The sequence below is a fragment of the Ambystoma mexicanum genome, chromosome 2p (assembly GCF_040938575.1).
Source record: "Ambystoma mexicanum isolate Mex_15411 chromosome 2p, UKY_AmexF1_1, whole genome shotgun sequence".
NCBI classification, from domain to species: domain Eukaryota; kingdom Metazoa; phylum Chordata; class Amphibia; order Caudata; family Ambystomatidae; genus Ambystoma; species Ambystoma mexicanum.
The window spans coordinates 1,242,472,809-1,242,489,296 of NC_090923.1; the positions used below are offsets into that span (position 1 = coordinate 1,242,472,809).

Here is a 16,488-nt window from a genome sequence, read left to right on the forward strand (position 1 = left end):
AAGATGGCAAGTTTGGAAAGGTGGTTTGGAGAAGAAAGAAGAATATTAATGGAAGTGGCACTGAGAAGGTGCCCGGGGGCCTTGGAAAAGGTGGTATTTTTGGACCTTTGACAGGATAAGGAATGGCTGACATAAATTGTAGGGTGCCTTTTGAGAGCGGAAGAGAAGAGGGCTATGAAATAGGTTAGTTAAAGAGGACAAATCCCTTCTCGGTGTGATCTCAGGCGCATAAAGTGAGCGCACACGAAAAATGTATTGGGAAAGTATAATATTTGGAAAGAGAGGGTATAGTGCACAAAACATGTGGAAACAGAGGGGTCTCTCATTGGGGCTTGCCAGCTATTTCTTTGCCTCAGGAGGTGGAGTATCACCCATGATACATAAGGATCTCCCCACACAATACCAGACAATATCCCTGTAACATAAGCATAATAACAGATTGAGTAGCAGGAAAAAGATGCTTGACTAAACATAAAACAAGGGCCAGGAATGAGGGGCTGTAAGGAGAAGCATAATTTCAGAATGGGGACACATCTGCCAGTGCAAGGAATCAACGTACAAGAGTAACACAATATTTTGTATTTGATTAATGGACCCTGGTTGTGTCAAAAGGTCAAGGGAGGTCATTCTTTCATATGGCCTAATTGGTGAAGCATATTAATGTAATTGGAAGAAGCAACACATGAGGAGGTAAGTACTTGTGGATGTGAAGGGAAGGTGAATAGGGATGGAAGGTAGGAATTGGTGGAATCAAAAGGAGTGTGGGAGGTCCTCTTTTGGTCTCCATGGAAAGAGGAGGAGGCGCATGTGAGTAACAGGTAGAAAGTGAAAGAGGAGTGGAGTGGTTTTGAATTGTTAGTATCTCTCTTATCGTGCAACAGGCACAGGTAAAGTATGGTACTTAAAAGGTGCCCATTCAAGACAACAAAGGAATTCTCTCTATCAGATGCAGGAAATATAAATGTATTGACATTTTATGCAATGTTTTTGTTATATTTGTGTGTTCTAAGAGAGGAAATTATACTAGAAGTGTCTTCCGAGAAGCGACAGAAATGAGCCTCCTTTTCTCTTCTTCCTTCCCTCTCCCCTGCTAATTCCCCCCTCTGCCATTGAATGGCTGCCTGGTCCTTTCTGAGTCCTACTTGGCCGCAGGCCCTGCTCTCTCAGTGAACCCCACCTGCGCCCTACCTGTTGGCCTTCCGGGCTCCCTTCACCTGACTTTCCTGGAGGGGTGTGCATCCCTACCGAGCCTGGTCCACCCCTGTCCTTGCACTTGGCATGGGGTCCACACTCCCTGCACTCCCTGCAACCCTAGCACTTGCCCGCCTGGCCTCCCCTCAGCACTTTCCACTCTGAGTTTCGGTGTTTAGGGTTGGGCAGCATACTGAGTTCTTCTTAAAGGTATGCAGTGTTTAAAAAGAAAAACAAACGAATATTATCTAATATTCCCAATTTCTAAGAATAAGCATAGGGAGGCCCTTTCAGACACAGGTGGGGATGCAGGACAATTTGTGGTAGCTGAAAGCCGTGGCTTTCTCAGTTATGCTCAGAAACCAGGAGCTGTGGTGCCAGATGTCTGGTGTTTATTCCCTAAACCCCACCAACTCCGTCCCACTTCCAACCCCCGCACCTCACCCTCAAGAAATCAGATTTATGAGATTTTGGACTGGAAAGTGATGGGTCCTTTTTCTTTCTTGCTGAAGCAGGTTTTGAACTTGTAATCTCCCCGCCTTGCAAGTGTTGAATGCTTTGGCTGTTTGGAAATTAGAAGAGAGTAGAAGTGGGGTAGAATTTCATCTTGGAGTGTTTTTCTGTTAACAAGACTGACCTCACACTAGAACATGGAAATATTGTTTTCCGTCATATGCTAAATCGTGACCATCTTGATGATCAGTCCACGGACAGCACCATGGCCGTGAATCTTGGTGATGCCTTGTGAAGTTTTAATGAGTCTTAAGTGGGTTCTTTTTCAGCCATGTCCATTGTGTCCTGATAGAAGGGAGGCGCCTGCCTCGGACTCTGAAGGAAAGTCTCTGTTTTGCAACGTGGCGCATTTCGAATGGAAGGCCCTGTCAAAACAGAATAGTTGTACAGGAGATGCTGACATAGGTACCATTGTAGGAGTTTTCCTAGCCAGCATGGCATTCTTACTAAGCTTCAGTCACTCAGTCATCATCCTTTCTATAAAGAAGTTAAGGGATCACTAGATAAATGATGCCTTTGGAACACGCCAACCGGACGTTAGAAGCCACACCTGTACACAGCATTGCAAGCACCCCTATTATCATTATTGAGTGCTAGAGAGGCCATGTGTGGTTTAAACCTGAGTCGTTAGTGACTGCTCTTGAAGTGCTTACTACTTCATATGACCACAGACATAGAAAAAAAGCCTCAAAGCAGTCCTCCATCTGTGCCTCTCAGGAAGACAGAAAAGATGTGGGTAAGGTAGGTGTAGCTTGTGGTTTGGGCATCTGAAGAATGTTGAACTCTTTGGAGCCTGCGCCATACTTAGTACATGGATGCCAGGGCAGCCTGTCCAGACCTAGGACCCAACTTGTGGATGAATTCAGAGTTCAGAGCAACCTCTGAATCGGAGGACTGTGAACATGTAGCTCTGATGGGTCATAGGTCATGCATTTTGAAAACCTAAAGTTGAAACACTATCATATAATTCCTGTTCCCCACCATATAGTGGCAATATTGATCTAACATAATAACAAGGGGACACCCTTGTTGTCCATCTTTTACTCTGCTGACCTCTCCCAGTTCCTTCACCACAACCCATTCATCGTTTTATCTTTTTTTTTCTTAAATGCTATTCTTCTCATATTAAACAGAAGGCTCCTCGCCCTCCCTATCACCCAACCCTCCCTCCCCCGCGTTTCAACAACTTGCAACCACCCAGATCTCTTCCTCCGGGTCATTTTTACTGCTTGCTTATTTTTTTCGGACTTTTCTACTGCTGTTGCAATCAGAGATAAAGCCTAGGAGCTCTGACCGTAAATAGAGAGACTGAGAAAGAGAGACAGAGAAAGGGAGACTGGCTAGAGGTCTTCCTCTCCTGGAGTTTATTTTTTACTAGTCATCCAGAAAACCTATGGTTTCAGTTAGAGGAGGAGTTGCACTGAACTCTGGTAGAGTGGCTATGGTGACTTACAGTCAATTGACTGACTTGGACTATACAAAACAAGGGTAGGATTCCATACTAAGAAAGGTGCTGCAAAGCTGAGGAAGGAGGCCGGGGCCAGGGCTTGTATTCTACACGTTCATTTTCTACAATTTTTCAGGTGATTTACAGGAATAGGTTGAGGGATGAAAGGTCTTTTTACAAATGAAAGTACAGGAAGGGAAGCAATGGAGCTAGTGTTTCATGTCTCTTGGATCAGCAAAAACGTTTAGCGATCCATGGCTTTTTCAACAATTTGTCAGGTGGAGTAGGAGAGCCAGACAGACTTTAAATGCCCTCCTGCAGTTCCCACTCCGCCTGATAAAAGCATGTACATTCCATAAGAATCCATCATAAATGTTTCCAGTAAATTGTTGATGAAAGTACAAAACTTGCATGAAGTGGACCTTTTGCACTTAAGTGCAATCAGGAGTGGTCCCCTGGGTGCAATTCACAGTTTAAAAGAAAATCACCTATTGAGTTATGATTATTTACTCCTTTTACTGCTTGGATTGCTGATTGTTTGAAAAGGGGGGCTTTTAAGGGGGTTGACTATGGCACAATCATGCTCTGGATCATTTTTTTCCAAAGTAGGAGGTCTGGAGCACTGGAGTGTGCAGGGCTAAGCCTTTCAATGGGTATTACCCAAATTGACCTTTTCCAATTGACCTATTGCACATTACTAAATTATAGTGGTCCTAATGGACCTTCTGCACAATTGACCTTTATATTATTTTAGTTATTTAGTTATTTTATATATGTATTGGGTTGCTTTTTGATTATAAATAATAAATGTGGATTGGGTGGGGGGCTACAGGTTTTTTTTTGGATTGGGTGGGGGATGCAGGAGGTCATTTGTGAAAAGGTCATTTAGTATACAACCTTTCAATGCATTGTGAACTAATAGGTATCCGGGATACACTCTGAACTAGATTGGGCAAGATCAATATTTACCGTCTTTTGTTTCGGTGTGGCAAGATGCCCCCTCCAGTACTGCAGTGACTGCTTCAGGGGTTGAACAAGTAGTAATCGGGCTTATTTGATCCCACCACATCCTCGATCTTGTACTGTTCTAAAAGAGAGATTTTGTTGTCCTTCACCAAAACGCCATTACAGTATGCTGATAACAAGCTATTCACAGGTAAGCCATACTTGCCTCTGCGTAGCACTGTTACCCCTGCAATCTATACCTTTGATAGTACTGCACCGACCTCGAACCTTATCCCTAACCCTATGCCCTTACTCCCAATACTATACATCCCAGCGTGGCACAGTGGTAGGATACCTCTACCACACCGGCGCCAGGAGCAGCATGCCACCCACCCTTCCTAAAATCCTTGAAAAACTCCATGAGCACCACGCCCTGCTGCACATCCTCAAGGCAATACCTCTGCAAGGGGATACACTTGTCAACCTGACATCCCAAACACTGTTGCCACAGCCACCTCAAAGGGCTACAGCTCACCCCTTCACCCGGGCCCACGTCAGGGCACACCTGCCACCCACACAAACCTACAAAGGCCTCATTCACAGGAGGCACCCAGCCACATTCCAGTGCCTTTCTCCACTAGGCCCTACACCTACAGGCCTCCCCATTGCCCTCACCACACCCCCTGCAGCACCCCCACTAGCTTTAACATTAGGCGCAAACCACTACCAGACCCATTTTATGCAAAATGGACCTCCACACTCTGATGACCACACCTTCATCTCCCGATACCCACCTCCAGGGACCCACCTTGTCAGCCATCATCCAGAATACTCGAAATTGGAGGTAGGCTCAGGCAAACCCTCATCCGCCCAAATATACGCTCGCAGCGCCACTACTGACAGGCTCCTTAGCTATCAGTGCACCTGTAACTTTGTCACGTCTAGGACCTGCCCACATCTGCCAACTCAGAGTCCGAACTACATCACCAGACTCTCCCACACGACCTCTCCCCCAAGAAACTCACACAAAACGTGTTTCTTTGTCTCCGCACCCAGGCTTACCACACCCACTCGAAAGCCTTCACTAACAATCAAAACTAACACAGGGCAAAGTAGTCCTACACCTCCCTCTCCCCTCAGCTGTACCTTGATCAAAGCAAGATCAGTTGTTGGCCACGCACTCGACATCCACGATCACATTACCACCAATAACATTCACATCCTGGCCATTACCGAAACTTGGTTCAACCCATCTGTGGGCCCAGCCTTATACCCACCCGCCACCTTTAAAGACGATCTTAGCCAAGTCATAACCGCTAACCTCAAGCACACAACCCAGCTTGTCGTTCTAGTAGACCTCAGCTTGGGTTTCAATGACCCCCTATATGTTGAAGCCTTAGCCCTGGCTAAAGCCACCTCTGCCCTCGGCTGCACCCAATGGATACTTAATCCCACACATTCCCAAGGCCATACGCTAGACTGGTTACTAGATTACAACTGCAACACATCTGTAGTCTCCAACATACCATGCTCCAACATACCATGGACTGTCCACCACTGCGTAACCTTCACCATCCCTATGCCAAAGAAATACACCAAATTCCCTTTGCTCTTATCTCGAATACTAGCACGGATCACCCGCAATCTAATGAGCGACCGCTTACTCCCACTGCCCGCCACCCACATCCCAAGTAACAACAATATCTACTCCCTAGTGAATCACTACAACTTGCTACTAGCCAATGCAGTTGAATCCCTAGCACCCCTCAAGCCAAGTAAAGCTATGAATTCCATTCACAACAACACTTGATTTACCACCCACCTCCACAGCATGAGAGCTGAAAAACGAGCTGCAGAAGAAGCCTGGCAGAAGGACCACAACACAGACAACAAGTCTCTCTTCTCAGACCAGTCGACAAAATACAAACTAGCTGTCCCACTGGCTATAGCAGCATCCTAATATAGTAGGATTTCGGAAGCCTCCTCAAGTTTGGGAGAACTTTTCAGTATCATCCAAGAATTAGAATCGCTAATCGCTCCGCCTTCATCTGTCACCAAAGACAACACATGGTGCAGCAGCATCCAAGATGCATACACTGGTAAAATCTCTCAACTACGATGCAAAATCAAAGCAAAATCAGACAGCATCACCAATAACACAACAGGAAACTGCTCCATTATATCCCCTATCCATACACATCTCTTTCACTTCAACCCCATCTCTGAGCCTGACTTGGCCTCTATTGTGAAGGGATTCAAACCGTCTCGATGCAAAGGGCCCAGCCACATTGGTCAAATAATGTATGTAACTTTTAGTCCCGCTTATCACTGCCATAGTCAACACCTCCTTCACTGCTAATAATGTTCCTCCCACCCTCAAGGAATCCTGGATTACCCCCTGCTAAAATAAAAACTTGCTTAACTCAACCATCCACAAAAATTACTGACCTATCACTACTGTCCCTTCTGAAAATCCTTGACCGAGTGGCTTACACTCAAATCCAGGCATTTCTGGAAGACCACCTCATCTTCAGTCACCGCCATTCTGGCTTCCTCCCATACATGGTACAGAATATGCCCTCCTGGACTTAAAAAGTCAACTAGATTAAGTCATTGATGGAAGAAAACTCTCTCTACTTCTGCTACTCGAGATCTCAGCAGCGTTTGATCTCATAGATCACTAAACTTAATGCCACCACCTGACTTATGTTGCCCGATTTTCTCCGGAAGCCACCAACTTTATTGACTCCTTCCTTGACAACAGACCATCCAGAGTCTTTGCTTGTGAGGCAGCAGCCCCCCACCCCCAATGCCTAACACATGAGGTGTCCTGCAAGGCTCCTTTGTCTCCCCCACCCTCTATAATATGCATACAAAACCACTCTTCGACCACCTTGATGCTCTAGGCATCACCTTCACGAACTATGTGGATGACACACACATTCTCATCCTCCTAAAAGGTGTCTATGCCCCAAACCATTCTTCCATTAATTCTGTCTATGAAATAATCCAGACCTGTGTGTCCCAGCACACCCTGTGCCTGAATGACGAGAAGATGGAACTCCTTCTAGTCGTCTCGCAAGCCTTGATCCGGCATATCACCTCTTCAAAATTGATGGTCACAAGATCCTGGTCTCCACCTCAGTAAAAAAACGGGGCATTTATCTAGATGCTTCACTTAGCATGACCCGCCAAATTATTAAAATCACTTCTCCAGCAGCCTACACCACAAAACTCATACGGGCAATTAGACCTTTCCTGTCTACTACCAACCTACTCATTGTAGCCGGAGCCCTTGTAGGGTCTAAATTGGATTATTGGAGCGCCTTAGTCTGTGGCACCTCTGAAAAGAACCTGAACAGGCTGCAAGTGATAAAAAAACAATGCCCTCCGAGCAGCACTGGACCCGAGTAAATCTGACCATATCTCGGCAGTCAGGAGATCTATCTACTGGCTCCCTGTCTGGGATAGAATCAAGTTCAAATCCCTCACAATTGGCCATCGCTGTCTAACAAACAATGCTCCAGCCTACCTAGTCCAGAGGATTACGAAATACACGCCAGCCAGACCACTTGGATCCTCCCACAGTCACCTCCTCCTTGCCCCAAGATTCAGACGGAAACGGGCTGGGGGCCCCAGCTTCCCGGTGGTGGTGGCCAACCACTCACAATTTGCCATTTCACCTACATTCTGAAACCTCTTACCAGCTATCCAGAAAAAATCTAAAAACACACCTGTTTAACTAACCTTGACATGAACCTACCTGCTATATCTGTGTACCGTCTAATCCTGTCTGTAAGTAGCGCCTAGATGCCTGAGGGCTTTGTGCGCTGCTATAAATGTAATAATAAATAAATAAATATACTGGAAGGTTTATCGACTTTTCCATCAGTGATATTGAGCCCTTAGGACGTATTCTTAGTTGAGTTGTGTAAACTCTGGGGATTGCCTGCAGATTGGTATCTTGAGCAGGCACGGGACCCCTGAGACATGCATGCATTCTTGCCACTTGTGCGTACCAACTACTTTGCTGACCACAGTACTGTGTCTGGTGCCATGGGCCTCTTAGCTTTGTCTTTTCTCTAGCAGTCTTTGTTGAATTTAATGGTCTCTTGTGAAATGTAACCCCTTATATTTTTGCAGGAAGCTTTCTGGCGGTTGTATTAAAATTATGACACACACACAGAGGAGCTAACCAGATGTCTGTTGTCAAATCAGGTGATGACAGCCCTGCCTGGGCAAGCTGTGGGCAAGTGAATGTCATCATAAGTAGCTAACTTGAAGTCAGGTTGTAGGAGCATGAGTTCCTTTAAGCTCTGAGGAAGTGGGCACAGAGGGAAATGCAATTCTACAGATCTGTCTTTGGTCTCCATGCAGAAGGGCTCTATATGAAAGAAAGCATGAAGAGGCTGAACAGCCCGAGGACACAATCAGAGAAAAGCAGAACAACGACGGTAGCAGGCAGCAACCATCAAAAGTCATCGAGTGAGCTATGAAGGGGTGCAAGGGCAAAGGAACAGAGGCAATAATGGCAATGCTTTCAGGTCATTAGAGTAGCTTAAGAGGCTGTTTTGGTGACCACAAAGTGATGCAAATTGCCCAATTCGGTATGGTTGAAACCCAATGCAAGTGTATGTTTCAACACACAATCTGCACACTGACGTATTCCTGACTGCCATGCATAACAATACCACTGTATTTACAGTTTATATATGGTGGAGCACTTATGATGTGTATCATGGACCCACACAGACCACACATGTCAGGCAGACTGCTGCTTTGTGGGCTTGTGAATCCAGTGCTACTGTAGTACCGAACACGCAGGACAGATTGGCAGGCTATCACTATAAGGTCCAACAGACAGGTCATGAGAGCTCTTGAGCAAGTACTCTACTTTTTTCGTTATGCTGTTGACACAGCTATAGTATGTTTGCATTTCATAGACCTCAAGGAAAGAGGAGCCTTTAGACCCTATTTAGATATTTCCCAGACGCCTGTGCTTTTCACCAGATGTAACCCAGCATGGCACTATAAAGTACTATATGCTCTTCAAATAAATAAATAAAATCCTGATTTGAGCCAGTCGGGAAGGGAACGTGTGTTGGCCAAACCAAAAGCAGGGCACTTAGAAGCTGAATCACATGCGTTGGCTACTTATAATAGCCAGAATATAGTTCAAAGCAATGGGCACTGTGCAGAAGCCAAAACTCCCAAGACCCTAGATATGGCTGGTGAAGACACAAAAAGAGTGTATTGATTCATTCATTTCTTTGCACAGCACCAGCACAATAGGAAAGCAGGATCTTGTCGCTTGACAGAGAGCAGAGCAAGGAAGCGAAAGTTAAGCAACGTTGGAAGCTCACCATGAAGTTAGAGTCAAGGTTCACAGGGGCTTCAATTTATGAATTATGCCCCTTGCTCACTGTAGGGTGGGGCCATTGTTGCTCATTTTTATGATTTTTCTGTGGCTTGATTTGTGCTGGTTCTCGACTGCCATTCTTAAAGTATGTTTTTATCTGTAAGGGTTTTGTCTTGTTTGCGCTTTACAAAAATGCACCATGCACTTTGCCAGGGTGTCATTGTCACATACTCGTCAGCGGTTGTATGGTTTGATTAAGTATGTTGGGCTTGCCCACACTCAGCAGGACATCATTGGGTTAATATACACTTCACACAACACAATACCAGCTGCCCATGTTGCTCTTTAACGACGTTCCAGATGGTGAGTCATAGCATGAGGTACTGATAATGGAGCTCACCTTAATTTTCATTGTTGAGGGCGATTGAGCCGTGATCTCCTTCTGCATTCGGTCAGCTATGCCTGGGTACATGGTGGTGCCACCAGATAGCACAATGTTGGCATACAGGTCCTTGCGGATATCAACATCGCAATTCATGATGGAGTAGTAGGTGGTTTCATGGATTCCTCTACTCTCCATTCCTGCCGAGAAGTAATGAACTGATCAGTACAGAACGTGCTAACAAGAGTAGCGCAACAGTCCAATCGTACTACCCTAGCACAAAAACACAAAGGAATTACATTTGGCCATGAAACCAGTTTCAAACAATGTTTGTCCATGTGAACTAGTAACTTCAATGCTCAGTTCACTTTGAAAAGCTGCTTCTATAAAAGCCAATGCCTTTGCTATTTTGTGCAAATGTTCTAGTGCTGAGCATGGCAAAAAATATTTTTCTTTTTGAGCTTTTATTAGGTTTATTGTAGAGAATCAAAACATTACTTATACAAGCCATCATACACCCAAAAACTTGATTATACAGGAAGTGTATGTATAACATGTGGCTATTGACTGGATAGCAATATCCATTGGGTAGGTTAGAGAAGGGTGAGAGAAGGTACAGAGGAGGGAGGAGAGAGAAGGATGAAGATGAGGTGTGTGGGAATGTAACCAGCAGTGGTCTAAGGTTCTCGGGTCTCTATAAAATGTCTTCTAGTAGTGTGGCTGTAGAATAGCAATTGGCCCTCATTCCGAGTCAGGACTACACCATGGAGTAAATAGCTCTATGGTTGGCAACCATGGAGCTATTTACTCCATGGAATACCGGCATGGTGAATGGAGTAATTACCGGTCCATTCCAAGGTTGGATGGACCGGTAATTCCCCATTCACCATAGCCCTTCCCCATCCCCATTTCTGCCCCCATAGGGCTAAATGGGAATGGGGAAGGAGGTAATTACGGCACCGTAAATTTCGGTGCCGTAATTTACTCCAAGGTTACTTTGCGGGTCCCGTAATTTACTCCTGCTAAAAGCAGGAGGTAAAGAGGGACCCGCAAAGGGAACTCGGAATACGGAGGTAAGGGATTACCGCCATCGGTGCCCTTACAGGCGCCGGTAATCCCTTACCTCCAACCTCGGAATGACCCCCATTGTCTTTAAACGTGTCAATGGTAGCCAGAGACTGTAGGTGTAAGTTGTGCTTCACAGTTCATTCAGAGGCATGTTCTTTCAATGCAAGGTCTTACAGATTCGAGTGTGATATATCCATGTCCACCAAGTATGATGTGCGAATCTATTTACATTCTTCCGGCTACAAATTATTGATCTGGCCGATATGGCCATCAAAAGGTCTACAAAAAGGATTGAGTAATTCAGCGAATGGGGATACGAATGCCTCTAAACACGCGGTTTGAGTATCCACTATAAAGTCTAGCTGTGAAAAGTTGGTGATTTCTTTTTCTATATCTACAAAAGTAGCATAGTCTCCACACAGAAAGAGCGCGAGCAGAAGGCCTCTGGGTATCTAGAGGAGGGCCAGCAAGTGTCCTTGGGGGATGCATTCCAATCTATGCATATTTTGTGGGGCCCGTGCTGTTTGGTGGAGCGTAAGAAAGCATGACTGGGAGATATTGGCAGAGAATTTTACTTTATGGAGGTCTCTGAGATGTTTGCCACATGTTCTGATTTGCAGGTTTAAAGGACTGTTTAACAATGCATTCATTCCATTTCTTTTCCAGTTTTCCTATATCTTTGGAAGTTTCTTTGTTTAACAATTTATAGTTTTTTGATGAGGTTTGACCACTAATTGTACAGTGATTCAGCGTCGGGATTAAATCAAGAATGTCCACTGATAGTCCAATTAAAGGAAGGCATGCTTTATGTTTTAAGAATTTATCGAACTCGATATTAGGGGTAGGATAATATAGATGAAGTTCTATGAATGAGAGTTATCCTTCACCTTTCCAGAGATCCTTCCCTCTTAAGCAATTTCAAGGTAAGGGCGATCTTTCCTTCCAGCCACTATCGCTCGCGGCGGAATTCGCGACTCTTCTTACTGTATGTTAGCAAAGATGAATCAGAGTCTACCGGAGGAAAAAGCAAGGTTGTGGGTTGACTTGAAGAACCCAGGCTGGTCCACTTCAGGAGAACACTAGAGAGTCCTGAGCAATATTGATATCAGGATGCAGAAGGATACAGTAACCAGGGGCCAGGAAGATCAGCAGGAAAATGACGAAAAGGAAGGGAGGCAGAGGAGAAGGGATAACAGTGCCTGGAGAAGAGAGGGAAACGAAGAAAAATGCAGAGGGCAGGATAACTCATGGGCGAGGAAAACTAGTATTAGCTTGTGGTAAATTCAGAGTGCTGAGATGCACAGGCTTCTACATCTGTTTTCGGGCTTGTTCGGGGACCGAAAGACGTCATAACATCATGAACATAAGCGTGTAGTGCTGGGGCCATGTTGGAATGGGCTGCCTGGCTCGCCAAAGCTCATAAAGAACCCACTGTGCACAAAGATATGTGACACAATCCACTATCAGGGACAACTGGCATGTCCTGAAAAAATCTTTCAGTATTGGGGACTCTCCTACCGATACCCAACGCATTAGCACCTTGCTTGCCACTTGGGGGCTGTGGGGGCGTTCCCCATGTCAAATAAAGTGAAAATGACCCTCTGCAGCTTTATTATAGCGACCCCTCTGGATGCTCTTTGAATTTAGAACATTTGGGGTGAGAGCTGTATTTCCTGAGAACTTCCTATAAGAATTCTGTAGCAATCTTGGCACACTCGGATGGATATAAAGGGTAAGCTTTAATGCAAAGCCCCACAGCACAGCCTCCATAAACCAACAGCCCAGTCCCCCTCAACCAACTCCCTCCCCTACATTCCAAATTCCATGACAACCTCCCAACCTTCCATATAGAACGTGCAACAGCTACCACATATCTTCCTCCCCAAAATCTTTGAACATAAGAAACAATGATGTAACTGCAAAACATTAAAATGAATACTGGTGAAACTGTATAACATCGAAATGCAACACTGAAATGCATACGAGCCCGAATATCATACATCTTCCCCCCAAAATCTTAGAACATATCAAGATTGAAACATACTTAACAAAGAAAAGAAACAACAGAAAAACTGCATAACATTAAAATTCGAACTACCCTAAGTAACCTGTGTCACCGGTAGTTACCCGTGGATACTTAAATAGGAAATAAAATCAAAAGAACATCCTGATGCACAACCAGGATCAACTAATATAATCCTTCATCCATAGCGGTTCCCTTCTTCTCCTCATCACACTGCCACTGACACAATCACTACTAACACTAACAGGAACAGATCCCACTCCACCACTGTTAACCCCTACTCCTACTCCATAATCATCTACAAACACATCCCCCAACCCCACCCCACATGCTTCCCCCCCAAGCACGACTCCATCGTCCACACGTTCCACTGCTACCACTCTATCCAGATTTCAAATGGACCCATCATTCACCCTAAAAGCATTTCCCAAACACTCAAGAACTTTCCTGCGCTCTGAAAACTCAAACATTCCTTGAGCAATATGCACACCCTTCTTCACACGCACCCATAACCCGACCATCACCTCAACCCTCGCCTTTGTTTTGCATCCCAATTTAGCATCATAGTACCTCTTGTTTCTCCTTTTTGCCTCACCCGTCCTTTCCCTCAACCGGGTATCGAACTCTAGTTTCCTAAGCATTCCCTGCCACATCACCTCCTTTACTCATTTTGTTCACCCACGCAGGATTAAGACCTGTGTTGGCCTCTCCACCAGTTCGATCCATCCCACCAACACCCTGTTAAAACGCTCGACCACACCGTTAGACTGAGGCCTATACAAGGACGTGAACTTCCATTTAAAACCCCACTTCCTAACATACTCTGCTATCTCTGCACTTTTAAATTGGGTACCATTATCATTCACTCCTGAACACTTGTTCCAGGAACTTGATTATCTCATTAGAAATTTGTTTCACCCACTTCACCTTCCGACCAACTCGAAAAATGATCTACCAGAACAAACAATCAAAAACCTATGCTACTTCCCAAAGGTTCCTTACGGACCCAGAATGTTAAAGGCCACCCGCGACCATACCCCCTCAGCCAAATGCAGTGACAATAATTCCTATCTATGAGTCTTCAAAGCCTTATCACAGTTGCGACAAGCACCACACTCCCTAATCACCCACTCCATCATCACATCCATTGCTGCCACCAATATCTCTCCTTAACTTCCTCTTGGTGCATGTTGCGCCAGAATGCCCTTAATGCGCTTTGTTGATAAGCTTTTCCCTAAAACACATAGGGAAGACCAAAACCCCTCCCCTGAACAACACCCTATCTTCCAAAGTCAACTGGTCCCTAATTTCCCAGTACTCCTTCAAATCGTCCAAAAACTCTTCTTTGTGTGGCCAACCTTGTTTCGTCCACAGCATTACCCTACCAAGCAGGATCCTCCGCCAAACCATACTTCCACTCCCCTTTCTTAATCACCACATCCGCAGAAACCTCCTCAAGGAACACCACCATAAGCCCCTCTTCCTCCTGCACATCTTCCAAATTCTCTGTTCCTTCCAAAGGCGCCCTAGAAAGAAAATCAGCTACCCTGTTCATAACACCTGGTACATACTCTACCTTAAAACCATACTCCTGTACTCTCAAGCACAACCTGCCGATCCTAGGCATGGCCCTCATCATTCCTTTGACTGAAAGCACCTCCACCAATGGCTTATGATCCGTTCTGACCAAAAACTGCTTGCCCAAAACATAGTTCCTGAAGTGTTCGTTACCCCACACGAATACCAGTGACTCCCTCTCTATCACCGAATATTTACTCTCATATTCCATAATGGCTCTAGAGATGCATGGCAGATATTCCTTTTCTCTCACCCAACACCTTGAGAAAGGACTGCTCCTAACCTTTTCACACTGGCATCCACTGTGTGAGAAACCTGAAGGTGTCTCACTTACTAGTCCCCAGGGATCTGTCACCCAGGTGGCCAGGGTGTCCAGTTAAAGGATCGACAGTCAAAGGATTGAAAGCCAAAGGCTTGACTACAAAGGCCCGAAAACAAAAGGATCACATTTTTTTTTTAAATTACATATTTTTTGGGGGTTTTTGTTTAGGGAAAAAAGTGTTTTTTACCACAAAAACGGGGGTCCATACAGGCACACCCAGGCAGCCACCCATACATTTAAGTGTGCATCCTTTCACCGTACACACACACCCAGCCCTTCAAAAATAAAATGTAAAAAAAAAGAAAATGTCGATCCTTTTGTTTTCAGTCCTTTTGTGTCGATCCTTTGACCATTCGATCGTTTGTAGAAGATCCTTTGACCTACAACCGGTGGCCAGGACATAGATATCGTTATTGGATCCAGTTCCTGGGGGTAGACCAGTGCGAGAGGATCATCTGGATGGGGGGTCTTCGAGGAGTGGAAGTGGGACACCGAAGGGTGAGACGCAGTATCCCCTTTCTTTTGACACCTTTTCCCCATCCTATCCAGTAGGATACTTAGAAACTCTACCCCCCCCTTTTCCAACACGAACACTTTGTCACCCCATGAGTTACAACGGACTAATATCAGAGCAGTTTATCTGACATGTCCCAATGCATGGGTCAGGCAGAGTCAGGCAATTGCCGACAATAAAACACACCTGACTGCCCTTTCCCATCCCCACTGGGATAAAAGGCAGAACACAAGAGCACACGGGGAGCAAGGCCGAATGCATGAGGAAGCTGCTATTACAGGACGGCAGTTCAAATGGAGGAGAAAGTCGGCGAGACCTGAAAAGACGTCAAGGAGGGAGTTGCCCTTGCCCTTTTCAACTCAGACCTGCAAAGCCTCTGACAAAAGAAGCCTAAAACCGGGAATTGCAGCTGGTGATGGTGTGACAGATGTCAGCGGTAAGTAGAATCCTCCCACACTGATAGCCAGGGTGGGGAGAGGAGGTTGCCACTGTGGGACCGTCCTTGACTCCAGCGGCAAGAGAAACGCCAATGAATTCAGCACAGTCAGTGAGTCGTAAGAACCTGATAGTGGGCTGGCCTGTGTTAGATTCAAGGTTGCAGTGGCAACGTTAAGAAGATTAAGGGACAGAGGTCTTTTGTGAATGAACTTGGTACCAGAGATAGAGTGATCCGGCACCACGTGGGAGTTCATTCGAAGATCTCTGGCTGGTACCGCTCTCTTGAACAAGGAAAGTTTTGAACCCGAAAGATAGTGGAACTACAAGTACCAACAGGCCATATAGAAGGCTGGCGTGAGGTGTCAAGGTGGTCATACAAGGCTCAAGCCAAACCCCTTGTACAATCGAAAGTCCTTGGCATGTTGTAGAAATTGTGAACTGTGGAAAGTGTGAACCCGACTGAGGGAATTGTAAAACAGGCATTTGCGCCCGGCAGAGGGCAACGCTGTGCGAACTGGTTATTGTAAACAAACACGCCCTTGCCATAGGCTAATAAAGTGACCCAGCGAGAGATGATCGCCCTTCGGAAGTCTTATTAGAAAGTTGGCAAAATGCAGTGGAAGGTCTGAGTCCGGATGAGGGGTACCTAACAAAATGGTGGTCGTTTAAAAAGACATTGAGACTTTTGAATATTACGGAAAGCGAACA

General features: G+C 45.5%; 1 protein-coding gene across 1 annotated transcript in view; it reads right to left on the reverse strand.

Moving 5' to 3' along the window:
- Nucleotides 1-16,488, reverse strand: part of LOC138566028 (actin, cytoplasmic 3-like) — a 118,724-nt gene that overhangs the window by 11,393 nt on the left and 90,843 nt on the right. The window contains exon 5 of the mRNA XM_069643082.1: nt 9,856-10,037. Coding sequence (XP_069499183.1) covers nt 9,856-10,037 — 182 coding nt within the window. The remainder of the gene's footprint in view (nt 1-9,855; nt 10,038-16,488) is intronic.